We start from the raw sequence: 13,306 nt of genomic DNA, 5'->3' as shown, positions 1-13,306 counted from the left end.
CCTTTCCAATCCTATTTGGATACAGCAAGGAGAGTGGTTCTCTCTTTTTTTTTTTTTTCCCTCTCAGGGAACATCATACTATGTAAAATGCTCTTACAATATTCTGCAGAGCATTGGAGAGGTTTTTTTGATCCCTCAGTCCTATTTACTGGTAATTCTACTTTCAGTTTAGCAAAGGAAATGCCCTCCCCTTGTTTAGACCAACTCCATGCCAAGCAGAGACCTCTCTAAATAAGTCTAATTAGAAAGCAGGAACCATGGGGATGTGCTTGAGCCAGTACTTGAGTCAGGTCTAAACTATAGGTGCCCCGATGTTTTTGGGATTGTCAGGATTCCACTGAGATCGTACAGAAGAGGAGTTGGGGACCTTTGATGCAAATCTAATGACTAGTCCAGGAGCTAGATTAGTCACCTTTTTGTTGGGAGACTGGAGATCTGCATCCTCCGTAGCCAGAGAGATTCAGACCTGTTACACCATTTTATCTGACAGACACAGCTATTGCCTGGAGCGAAGGTGGCATTTAAGGATCTGGAGGAGCAGTTACAATTAAATGGGGCTTATAATTTCATAAAAAGAAGAAAGTAAAATTCTGTACTCTCAAAGCATGTTTTATCAGATCTCTAATCTGATCATTGATTTTAATTTCCTTGACTGTGAGAGTCTTCTTTAATTTGGAGGAACTTTGGAAGGTAAAGCAGGCTGAGCTATCCATTGGGCCCATACTTCTCAAAGAAAACTCTTGAGGCAAAGCCAGAAAATTTCTTCCTGTTGGATGCCTTTCCTTACCTCCGTTTTGAAGCAGGATGTTGTGTTTTTTGATCTTTGAGCAGCATTTCAGGAAAATACCTGGTTCTTGTTGTGAGGTCTTTATCCTGGATGTTGCACTGTAATTTTGGTATCTCTGAAGGCTTTTCCAATATTATTCTGTGCTGGTAGCTTTAATGTAGTACTTTTTAAAAAAGTATTCCAAATTTTCTTTTCTACAGTACAGAAGCTATTTTAGTTGTTGTTTTGTTAATGCCCGTCCTTTCAATGCCAAATGTATATAATTCTTGATCATGAATTCAAAACTTTGTTATTATGCTCTTATTTTCAGCCTTTTTTCTTTCCCTACAAAAATAAGATAAAAAGTCAGTTTGGAATGAATGAGTCACACTATTCTGTTGAAAGAGGATATGTTTTTATTTGTTAGGAATTACTCTTATGCACATTTGCTGGATTTATTACCCAATAGTTACTTGGGTAACCAGTGTCTGTAATGAGTAGAACACATTGAGATTCCTAAGGAGTGCTCCAAGAATAGGTCGATCTTTTCTTCTTTCAGGCTTTGCAATGGTTTAGTCTCTTGTCTGTGTCTTCTTCCTTGCAGTATCTCTAAAGGATATTTATTAGACATGTCCATTATCTTATTCTAAAGGAGCCTTCATACTCCAGCCGGGCTTTGAATGTGGAGGAAATTGAATTTAAGGTCATCTTTAGGGAGTTTTCTCTCCTCTTACTCTTTATTTCAAAATAAAAAGGCTGCTGAATTATGTGAAGTTTAAAAGTATGTGAATTTCTAGTGACTGAAACATAATATAATGGCAATCTTACTGTAGACAGAAACTACTTGGTTTTTTATATCTGAATGTTTAATAGATTTGCTGTAGAGGAGAGATTTTGTTGTTGAAGCCGTGTGCTACAGGGAAAAACTGTTCAGTTCATGTGGTTAAGTCAAGTCAGGATAAAGATGTTTACTGATTGATTTATTCATGATGTGCAATTGACTGGCAGTCATTAAACTGTACTTTTGGGCTTAGCATCAGCAATACAATAGATGACCACAATACCAGCCACTTAAAAAATGGTAACTTGCAACTACAAATTTCCAGCTGCCCCTCTGTAACGGATCCCAACATGTGCCACACACACACACACAGATTTGTGCACACACAGCCCCCCTGTCTCACAGGCCCTGGGGTGTACAAGCTCCCCTCAGCTGCCCATACACCCCCACCGTGAGAGACACAGGTGTCCCCAGCCCTGTGTGATCCTGTGGCCCCACCACCTTCTGCCACCCCCAGGAGGTGACCCTGCACTCCAGGGTGCAGGTTCCAGGGGTGTCCCTGTGATGGCTGTGGGAGAGCTGGAGGTGGCTGCCGGGGCACCCTCAGGGTGGGAGGTGGCACCGCCAAGCCCCAGCAGAGCCCTCAGTGCCATGGGGCCACATCAAACAGGGTCACACCAGCCCTGATGGCTGCTGCTGACACTCCAGGGTTTCTCCCCACATTACAAGCGTTTATGCTTCTTTCATACTTCTTTTCAGGCTGGTTCCTCTGTTTCAGAAATATGGTGGTAATTTCCTGGTTACTGCTTAATCTGGCCAATGGTCTCTTCTTCCTCTTTCATGGGATCACTTAGGGTGAATATCACCTTGACAGTTGGGGCACATGGTTTGCATTTGCTTCTTTATCTTAGCAGGCATTGTCATCTAGGCCCTTTGCCTAGGATGAGCTGTGCAAGCACCCCTGCCTTGGTGTTATCATGAAAAATGTAATTGTTCTGGAAGAATTTCACAGTTTAATGAAATGTCAACTTTTTTGTCTCCAGGTGCTGAAGAAGATGAGGATAGTGCAGTGATAACAACATCCAGAATACTTCCAAAGTTACCAACAACTAGTGATGCATCTAGGGCTGAGACCACCACAGTGAAAACGCAGACCAAGGTGCCTGCACAAACAAAGGTGTGTGACTGGAGAGCAGCACCATTTAAAACGGTTCAGCTGTTCCCCATTGATGGCTTGATATTAACTTTGTTCGGTTCATATGGATTAAAAAACCCTCACAAACTTAATGCTACTGCAGCCTGTTAAATGAAGAGGGCTGCCAGGATTTATTCCTGCTAGAAAGTCTGCATAGGGACATCTGCATTTCACATGGAAGAAAAGAGAGATGCAAAAAAGAGTGATACACAAGACAGTTTCTCATTATAACTTTGAGACTGAGCTGTACCTTTTTTACATCTCTCAAAAAAGTATTCAAAAATTCTACATGAAACTTACCTTCTCAAAGGAGAATGTTGTGTGGTTTGGCTATACTTGGAACACTTGACAGGTTCCATTTAGTATTTCAGTATTTCCTTCTACCACCATGGGTAATGTTGTCTAAGTTACCCTCAAAGGCATTCTGAATATGACATACCTGATGTGTTAATTTCAGAATTGTTATTTCATGCAGATGCTATTATTCTTATAAACACAGTCAATATTTAACAGCCATTTGCTAAATATACTTTTGAGGGTTTTAAACTTGTGGATAGTGTTTTTCATTCCAACATCATGATGCCAAAAGTTACAACATCTAGCACAGCTTTCTGTGGCCAAAGAGCTTCCCATGTGTTGTGTTTGCGGGTATTGTGGAGTCTGTGCGTGGAGCCACAGCTTCATGGCTGCCCATGACGGGCAGTGATTGTGCTGACTTGGTGCTCCCTGTCTGTAAGCAATGCTCTGTTTTCTGTTTTGTGCCACAGTCACCTGAAGAAATTGATAAAGAGGAAAGGCCTGAGACAGATGCCAAGAAAAAGAGCGATGAGCCAGGGGATGACACCGATGTATTCACCGAGAAACATTCAGAAAATCTCTTCCAGAGAACAGAAGTTCTGGCAGGTGAGGCGTTATTTACCAACATCCAACTTGCCAGAAATAGCACAGAAAACAGAAAGCATCCATATCAAATAATGCAAACTCAATGTTTGTGTTTTCTTGATAGATCCTTAAACACATTCATGGGGGTAGCCAACAGTTGATTTGATGAGAATGAGATGGGCATCTTCTGGAGTTATGTAATAGTGAAGTCTTGCTAATTGATTTGATGCCTGCAAGTTGAATACTACCTGCTGAATATCTGGAGCTTCCACAGCTCAGAAATGAGTCACAATTGGGATTGGTGCTCACGGTGCAGAAATGTATTTCTCACCCTCACTCCTGAGAGCACATCGCTGTCTGGTCCATCTGGTGCAGATGGACACTGTGCAGAAGGAGCTCACGGCAGGGGTGGTTGGATGGCTGGATGGAGAGGGATGGATGAGCGCTGTCCTTAGGATATAGAAGGCCTGTTTCCATGCATAACCCAGGGAGGCACAGGCTGGCCACCAGTGTTTTCACATGGCTTTCATACACATGAGGGTTTTTTGGCAAAAAAACAGTGTTTACAAGTATGCTTTTCCCCCACGTCCTTGGAGGGAGTGTTGTTTGGCCTTCATGGCTCCCAGTTTTGGACCACATATTTCTCTGAGCACCAAAATGGGAAATAGCCTTAATATACACATCAGTGGAAGTATGTGGGTTTGCTCTGGAAGTCTGGTTGAAGTTGATACTTTCTACACACTCGCAAGCGCGCGATGAATGTAATGACTCTGTCCCTACAGCTCCATGAAATGTTCCCCTGGTACTCATTAACAGGAAATTCATTTCAATCTAGAGTCAGAGTGAAAGCTGATGGAAAAAAAGGCAAAATCCATTTCTTAGCTAGTGTAACAAAATAGCTCTTTTAAAGCTGAAAATGTTAACTGTTGAAAAATGAGTTTGAAAGAAACAAGTGTTATTATTATAACTGAAGACAACTTTATGCTCCGGCAGTATGGGTGGCTTTCTTAATTGAGGCTTTGGAAAAAAATTAATAGCTTTTTAAAAACTGGGTTGTTGGATCACTGACTTAGAGGTACAACGTGCTTTTAAATGATTAACTTCATGAACATAAACAGACTTTCTGAGAATACATTTCAGGATACTAGTAATCAAGACATTTGCATAATAGGAGCCCTTTTCTGTAATTTGAAAGTAATGGCAAACTCATTGTGTGAGATGTAAAAGAAACATGGTGCTAAACGTCTTATTCTGGCATGTTGTGAATATCTGTTTCTTTGATTACAGCTGTTATTGCTGGCGGAGTTATCGGTTTTCTTTTCGCAATCTTCCTTATCCTGCTGCTGGTATATCGCATGAGAAAGAAGGATGAAGGCAGTTACGACCTTGGTGAACGTAAACCATCCTGTGCTGCCTATCAAAAGGCACCTACTAAGGAGTTTTATGCATAAAATTCCTATTTAGTGTCTCTATTTATGAGATCACTGAACTTTTTTAAATAAAGCTTTTGCATAGAATAATGAAGATTTTTTTTTTTTCATTAAAGAGCCATTACGGCACCTTTATGATAAAATCCCATTGTATTTAAAACTTTTCATGTATTCCTTTAAAAATGTAAAATTAAAACTTAACATTTGCAGTGTTCTGTGAATAACAGTGGCAAAGCATTATTTTATAAAACCATTGATGTTCACGGAATCATTTTTAAAACTTTATGCATAAATATAAAATAATGAAAATTATTGTTTATCCTATGGTTCAATGAAAGCTGTTTAATTTTTGTTGGCATGTCTCAGATTGATCTTACAATTTAGTTTTTATTTCATTAATTTATCTGTTTCCAACAAATGCCTTTTTGTAGTTGTCATGGTGCAATTTGTCTTCAGATAATTCAGATGACAGTAACTTCTAGTGTAAATGTAATTTTTCAGCTATGTAAACTTTAACCTCCACTTTGTATAAATTCAAGTGTCAGAATATCAATTTTACACTTTGCATTGTTTCTCAGCATACCTGTAGCTTCAGTGAGATTTGTAACAGCAAATTAATGTGTAAAATTGGATTATTACTACAAACTGTGTAGTCATATTCTTACTAAACAAATCTCCTGTAAGGAAGATTTGGAGTAAGCTACTGACAAACCTAAGCAAACCCAAAGACTCTAACAGTATTTTGAGAAGTTTCTGCAGATTTCTATGGCCACTGTATTTGTTAATTATTTGCAATTTGAAGGTACAAGTAGGGGTTTAAATTTTTGTTCTTTGAAAATTCATTTAAGTTGTAAACGTCTTTTAAAGCCTTTGAAGTGCCTATGATTATATGTAACTCGTCGCAGACTGGTGTTAATGAGTATATAACAGTAAAAGAAAATGTTGGTATTTTATAAGCACAGACAATTCTAATGGTAACTTTTGTAGTCTTACATGGATAGACATAATTGTAATTTGGGAACATAAACACTACTGAATAAATCATGTGGCCTAATACTGAGAATTCCATTGTGATATACTTTTGTACGCTTTTCATTTTATGTCTACTTGCTTATGTTTTAATGTCACAGAGTACATCTAGTAGAGCTTAAAAATCCAGACCAAAAAAAAAAGGCGGCTGATCAGGCTGATCCTTGGACCAGATTTATTGCTGAGAAAAGTGGGAATGTTTAAGCCTTGCATCTGGTGTATGAGTTGAGTCATTCGACCTTTGCATTATATTTAATGGCAGTATTGACACAGACCTGTTCGTCCTGCAAATGTTGTTTTCCACACTGTAAAATTCAAAGGAGTACCCGGTTTCATTTATTGTGTATATTGGTTTTTGATTTGTTGTTCTGGTTTGGTTTTTCCACGGTCTTTTGGAGGATTTTGATTTATTCTGCTCGGACTCCAGCAGAAGAGTTGAGAGAAGTGGAATATCTTCGTAAGAGAAGAAAGACATATTCCAAGTAGAAGAGAAAAGGCTCTGTTGCTTAGACCACAGATAGGTGTTGGATAGAGGGGCAAGTGGAGAAGATGATAGTCTGCCTCCTTATATTATGCTTTGTAACAGACAAATGGCTTCGTCTTCTGCTCTGTTAACCTCCTCATTTTTCATTTTTGGGATTTTCAAAATATAGGTGTTCAGGATGTCAAGCTGAACTGCTTCTCAGAAATGGCAATGTATTGTAAATAAGATCTGGTAGCTCTTCAGATAAGAGTTGCGTAACTTGTATTTGTTGCTGTCCCAAGTTCAGTGATCATTTAGGAACAAACAAACGCTGTCCTGTGCTATAATATTTAATATATTGCTTTTTAAATTACTTATACTTACTGGCAAGTTTTTCAAAGCCATACAAGTTCAACAAGTAAAAACAGGGTAAGAATTTAACAGGTATATCTTATTGTGCAATATTTAGTGAAATTCAATTAGTAAAATAACTGCTTGAAATAACTGTGCCAAGAAAAGAAAGTTTCTGGCAAATGCTGTGCCACTGCTGTAAAATAAAGCATTTGTTAAAGTGCCAAAATAAAGTCTACCATGCCTAAACTAATACTTTATTTGTATATTCTGACATCCAGTTTTTTGAAGCCCACTTTGCTTAAGGTATAATAGTAGATCTGGATTTTCTTTAAGGGTGCAATGAATATCACTGTAAGTGTAGCTATAAATATTAAACTCTAGATAAATTATCTCCTCCTTCTTCATAAGCAAATTAATATTAAGAAGCTTTTTTTTTTATTATTTGTGAATATTTCTGCCTGTATACCTAACGCACAGGACACTTCATCCAACATAGACATTTGTTGTAATTATGCAGGTTACCAAATATTATGCTTGTCGGGTTTCCCGTGCATCTGCTTTGCAAGCAGAAGCAATGGTAAATTTTCAGCTCTATTTCACCACTCACCTTTTTTTCCCCATACACATCCATTATCTGCTCTGTTACACGCAGAATAGGTTTAATGCTTCAGCTGCGTACATGGACTTAAAGTATTGCAGTCCTCCCTCCCTTCCTCCCTAATAAAAACTCAAAACTTCTTTAACATGCAATGGGCATGATAGTAGTATTTATCATTTCGTGATCTCTTTGCCTTTCTCTTTTCAGTGCCAAACCATACTATTAGGGAAAAATTCTAACAGAGCTATCGTCTCGATGATACACATCGGTTCAGTTCTCATCAGTCGGAGAACCAGGCTGACGCAGACACCTGGCTTCCAGCAACGCTGTTCAGAAGAAATGGGCAGCTGAATGCACGTCCCAGCACGAGCTGCTCTTCGCTTTTGCTTCCCTTTTGTTCTCCCCTTCCTGGGTGTGTTTCTAGCAATACTCTGGCGACTCATGGATGTTGCTGGGCAGCTCGGAGTGCTGGTGCCAGGCAGTGGATGCTGCGCCACATGCCCACAGCCAGCAGCGGCATCTGTACCTCTGGGATGGGCTTTTCCTAAACACCCAGGGCTCATCTCTGCTGGAGCTGCTGTAGCAGCTCTGAAATTCCTCAGCAACCTGATCCAACGCCTCCTTGTGATTGATAGGCTCTAGTGTTTATCAAAATGCCATTTTGCTTTGATTTACTCTGGTTTATAAATGGTTACTTCCTCAGATTCTTTGCAAATGAAGCCAGATGTAAGTAACATAAAGCATATGTTAAAAGAAGACTCTCACCTTTGGTTTATTTGTGGAAAAATAACCTCAGAAGTTGAGTTCCTTGTTTTTCTGCTTGCCAGCTTTAAAAGTGAATTGTAGCTCATGTTTACAGGCGGTGCTGCTAATTTTCTCTTCACTTTGAACATTTCACTTCATTGAAATAGGATAAATTAAAACCAAAGTTGTCCTCTTGTATCTCCTAACAAAGGAACGGCATATTTTGCAGCTTTGGCTAGTTGTTGCTCTTTTTTTTTCCCCTTGGAGCTGTGTAACTGAAATGATGGTGGAGTGCAGTCTTAAATGACAGATACTATTTTTAAGCAACATACGGAATACAGGAAACTTTTGTAAGGAAAGAAGTATCCAGATAAACATTAAACAAAATCTGTGGATGTGAGGGAAATGATGATAGCATACTTAGTATTACATTCTTTGTTTAAGTAAGCAAACAAGGGGAAAAGGAATCTGAGGGGAAAAAGATCTCTATGGAAACTATTCTTACAGATGGAAGTAATATAGCCAGTTTTTAAAATTTGCAGTTGGTTATATTTGTAACTTAGCACTTGCTTAGTCATACTGGCATCATTTTCTTCAAGGAATTTGCAATATTACTGATCATGAGTTTTAATATTAGGTTTGTTACATTTAAGCTCTTGCCTGTGTATGACAGAGCTCTGAACTGTGGTGTGAAAACTCCATGCTGTGAACTTCTAGAGCATTGCCTTTCCAAAACTTCTTCAGGTTGAGGAAGCACAACTTTGCTGTGCAGTTTGTCTGAGAAAAGATATAGCAAGTATCCCCCGCCATGGCACCTCTTCTGGTCCTGGGGTGGTTTATGGCTGAAGCAGAAAAGCGTTTTTGCCAAAGAGCTGGGGCAGGAGGGGGATGCTGACATGTGCGTTTCATTTCCTTCTGACTCTCGGGCTGACCAGGCGCTGGGTTCAGCTGCGTGGGTGGGAGTGGAGGAGCTGTAACCCAACCCTGCCAGTGGAAAAGATGCTTTGCTGAGATTTCTTCCCTTGTGAAGTAACACAAGGTTTCTTTGGTGGTGGTTTGGTTTGGTTTGGGTTTGTTGTTTTTTTTTTCTTTCAAAACAAACAGATGATAAAACTCAAGCTCAGTAGAGATAGAAATGGAAATGTGGGCTCCTGCCCTGACCACTGTGAACCAATTTCACATGTGCATTGGATATGCAGTGTAGCTGCTTGCGTGGGTGGAAATCTGACAAACCCTCTGTGTGTTTGCATTAGCTGAAGTTAGTTTCTAGTGGGGATGGAGGGGAGGAGGGGATGGCCCATGCAGAACTACAGACATTAAATTGGGGTGATTGGAAAGAAGGCAGGAAGAGAAACTGTCCTGACAGTCCATATTTTCCACTGGAAGTTACAAGGCATTTTGTTTTCTTGAGTTGTTGCCGTCACACTGAATTTGCTCTTAACAGAGAGAATCTGTAGGCAGAAAAGGGGGCAGATGTTGGTGTCATACCCTTAGAGATTCTCTTGCTTGCACACAGCTTCCCAGCAAGTCGGGGTTCTGTGCTACCTGTTGTGCATGTTGCGAGTCGCAGCTTCTGCTGGCTGCGCGCCCCTCAGATTTGCAGAGGAACTGCTACGGCAGAATGGTGGAGGATCTACCAGGCTGACCGTGGGTGCCTTCTGCTACCCAGAGGAGGTACTGGGAGGGTGGCAGGAAGCAACAATTAGGGTGCCGACTTGCACTCGGGAGCATCTGACTTGTCTTTTGTCCATGGGAGGTGGGAAGAAACAGATGAGCCATGCAACCAGGGCTTTGCAGTTGAGATGTGCTGTTGCACGTTGAAGCAACTTTCCATTTCTTCTCCGTGCTTGGGAGATGTAAAGCTTTCACTACCCCTAACACCTTTTTAATTCACATTGCAGCTTTAAAACTGCTGTACTTGGGCTAGGGATGAGGGCCACCATCTCCCATGGTTGAAGGTCAAGTCCAAAGAATTCTTCCATCCTGGCAGTTCAGCGCCAGCCCAGAGTGAGAGGAAGGGAATACTTATAAAAAACTTCCAGAAAAACATTACAAAACCTGTGATAGTTTGTTGAAAATAAACAGAGCCTAAGTTCTCTGTAGGGGGTGACTTTAACTCATTTAGATTTCTTCTGGGGCATTATGCAATTCTTTTTCCCATGGATCTTGTGTTGATTTGTCGAATGCAGAGGAAGCTTCTGATTTTTTTTCTATTTTTAGTCCTAAAATGAACTCAGTGCTTACGTATAAAGAACAATAATTCCACCAGACAAGCTACTTGGAGCTTATCTAGTGGTGGGAAACTAAGTTCAGTGAAGGAAAAAGTTCTGTGTCCTAGTTACCCACCCACCTTGTATGGCCATGTAGTCCTGGGTGGAACTGTAGTCCTGCAGTGGAACAGGAGCTTTCTCTAAACACTACAACTCCACAGAGAATACCAAAGACAAATGGGAACAGACTCACTTTTTGATGTAACTATTCTCTTCTCCCTTATACTCCCCTTTCTAAATGTAGAGGCAGCAGAGAAGTCACCAACCATCACACTAAACAGAAACACACTGAAAGAATGTAAAACAGTCCAAAGTTCAGTTTTCATCATTTATGCCTATAATTTTCCTTACCGCAGAGCTAACAGAAGAGTCTCTTGTGAAGAGAAGTGGAGCACGTGCTTCCTCCTGGAGCAGCCCTCAGTGCCAGCTGAGTTAATGCTGACTTGGGGAAAAACCTCTTCTTGGGAAGGAACAGCTTCTGGGGCCGAGCCTCAGATTGCTGAGGGCAAAGCTTAACCCCCTCTCAGACCAAAATGCTGGAATGAAGGACCCTGCCTTGGCCTGGTGTCAGGCTGGGGGCTCCACCACCTTCCTGCTGGTGAGGCAAAGCTTTGGGAGCAGCTCTGGAAAATCGTCATTATCTGAGCTGCATCCCGTAGCAAAACCTTCCCTGAGAATCACAGTGAGTTCAAATTACTGACTGCAATCAAAGCAGCAGCAAGTAATCTTTCTTCAAACCATCAGCTTTCACCTCTTCAGATATTTTCTTAAAGAAAATTGATTTTCATTGGCCAGCAAACAAGATGACTTGTGAACTTCAATTTAATCTTTACAGTAAATTTTATACTTCTTTTTGCTCTGTAGGAGCACAAACTATTTATATAATTATGCTGTTACAAAGCTTAACTTCCATTTTTATGTTCTAGTTTTTTCATTGTGTTCTGTTAAATATCGTAAATAAGTATTTATTTACCAGATGATTCAGCTTATAGCTTTTGTTTCAACTTGCTTTTCAATGGAAATTGAGATTTCATTAAGAATGCATAAAATTAGCAGTTCTTATAAAGTGAAACATATTAAGCACATCAGAACAAAGATTAGCAAAAATATTTTGACTCTAAAGCATATGTAATGATTGGAAGTAACTTATATATTAGGCAACAACATTTTTGCTAGTTATTTATTTGAATGGAGTAATTCCAATTGCAATGTCTGTTAAGACTTTAAAACCAGTAGGTCTCAATCTTCTTTTTTACCATTGGTAGGAAGAGCACAAGCTTTCCTGCTTTTTCAGCTTCTAAGTGGTTTTATAAAAAAAGCCTGAAAATAAATAAAAAATAAAAATAATTTTATACCTACAGAAGAGCTGTCAAAGAGCCCAAAGTTTTCTTTTATCATCTCAAAAACTGGTTACAGGTGCTCAGCCATGTGACTTCTCCCAATTCATGGTTTGATTTTTGTAACATCTCTGCCAGTAGAAATCATCAATTTTTCTCTGCCAGTCTGTATTTTTTATGACACATATTCAACCACTAAAAGCTAAGTGGAATTTTACTTCAGCCTTTCCTGATGAGACTTTTAATGCAGAATCTGAAACTGCATAGTCTTGTTCAGGTCTGGCTCTTCTAGATTCTAAGAAATACTGTGCCTGTCCTTAAATAAGCAATATATTCTTCTACACAAGTTCTTGGTATAGCAGCTCTTCACTTTTCAGCATATGTATCAAAGCTTTCCAACTGTGACCAGGCAGACTTTGCAAAATTGATTAAGAATCACGTCATCTTCTAAATATATGCTATAGAAGATCAGAAGAAGACTCTAAATTTTTATTTAGTTTTGATAGTAACATGTTGACTCTTTTGCAGAATCACATTTTTTTGAAGTTCAAATGATTAATGCTAAACTATCTGTGCTTGACTTGAGCAGCCTGTTCAAAGTCTTGCAGTTTAACCTGAAATTAGATGTTGGTGAAGCTGAGTCTCAAAGCATGCATCCACACACTGAGTGGAGAGTTGTGTCTGTTTGCATTCAAAACCCATCACAAAAGGAAACACCTCTCACTTCTGGCCCTGTTCAGATGGTAACAAATGATTTGACACTCAATTTCTGTCTATCTACCTAGTATCTGCCACTCCAAGAATGTTCCCCTTCCCAGTGCAATGAATGGCTGAAGCATTGTTACCCAGAGAGGTCACACTCCTTCTCAGCCTCCCATCTGCCTCTGATCTGCCTCTGTTAGATGGATATTTTATTGGCTCATCCCGTATGAAGACTCTGTAACAGGGAAAGTCACGCTTGACCAACTTAATTTCTCTCTATGACAAGGTTACCCACCTAGTCGACCAAGGGAAGTCAGTTGATGTGATCTTTTGGGATTTCAGTAAAGCCTTTGATACTGTCTCTCACAGTATCCTCCTGGGCAAGGTGTCCAGCACACAGCTGGGTAAACACACAGTGCAGTGGGTGAGCAATTGGCTGACGGGCCGGGCTCAAAGGGTTCTAGTAAGTGGGGTCATGTTGGGCTGGTGACCAGTCACTAGCGGGGTTCCACTCTTCAATGTCTTCATAAATGACTTGGATGCAAGACTTGAAGAAATACTAAGCAAGTTCACTGATGACACAAAATGGGAGGAGCTGTTGACACTCATGAGGGAAGAGAGGCCCTGCAAAGGGATCTGGGCAAATTGGAGAACTGGGCAATCACCAACCACATGAAGTTTAACAAGAGCAATTGCTGGATTTTGCACCTGGACACGGCAACCCTGTGTCGAGATGCTGGAAAGCAGCTCCACAG

The 13,306-nt window shown here is 40.1% G+C and overlaps 1 protein-coding gene across 1 annotated transcript in view; it reads left to right on the top strand.

Annotated features, from left to right (window-relative positions):
- The window catches only part of SDC2 (syndecan 2), a 56,836-nt gene extending 50,719 nt beyond the window's left edge, over positions 1-6,117 (top strand). The window contains exons 3-5 of the mRNA XM_082045102.1: positions 2,591-2,724; positions 3,510-3,645; positions 4,912-6,117. Coding sequence (XP_081901228.1) covers positions 2,591-2,724; positions 3,510-3,645; positions 4,912-5,075 — 434 coding nt within the window. The 3' untranslated portion in view covers positions 5,076-6,117. The remainder of the gene's footprint in view (positions 1-2,590; positions 2,725-3,509; positions 3,646-4,911) is intronic.
- Positions 6,118-13,306: the final 7,189 nt, after the last annotated feature.

This window comes from Streptopelia decaocto, assembly GCF_964273445.1.
Source record: "Streptopelia decaocto genome assembly, chromosome: 2".
Classification (NCBI taxonomy): Eukaryota; Metazoa; Chordata; class Aves; order Columbiformes; family Columbidae; genus Streptopelia; species Streptopelia decaocto.
Note: the sequence above shows the minus strand (reverse complement) of the source record. Positions and strands in the feature narration are given on the sequence as shown.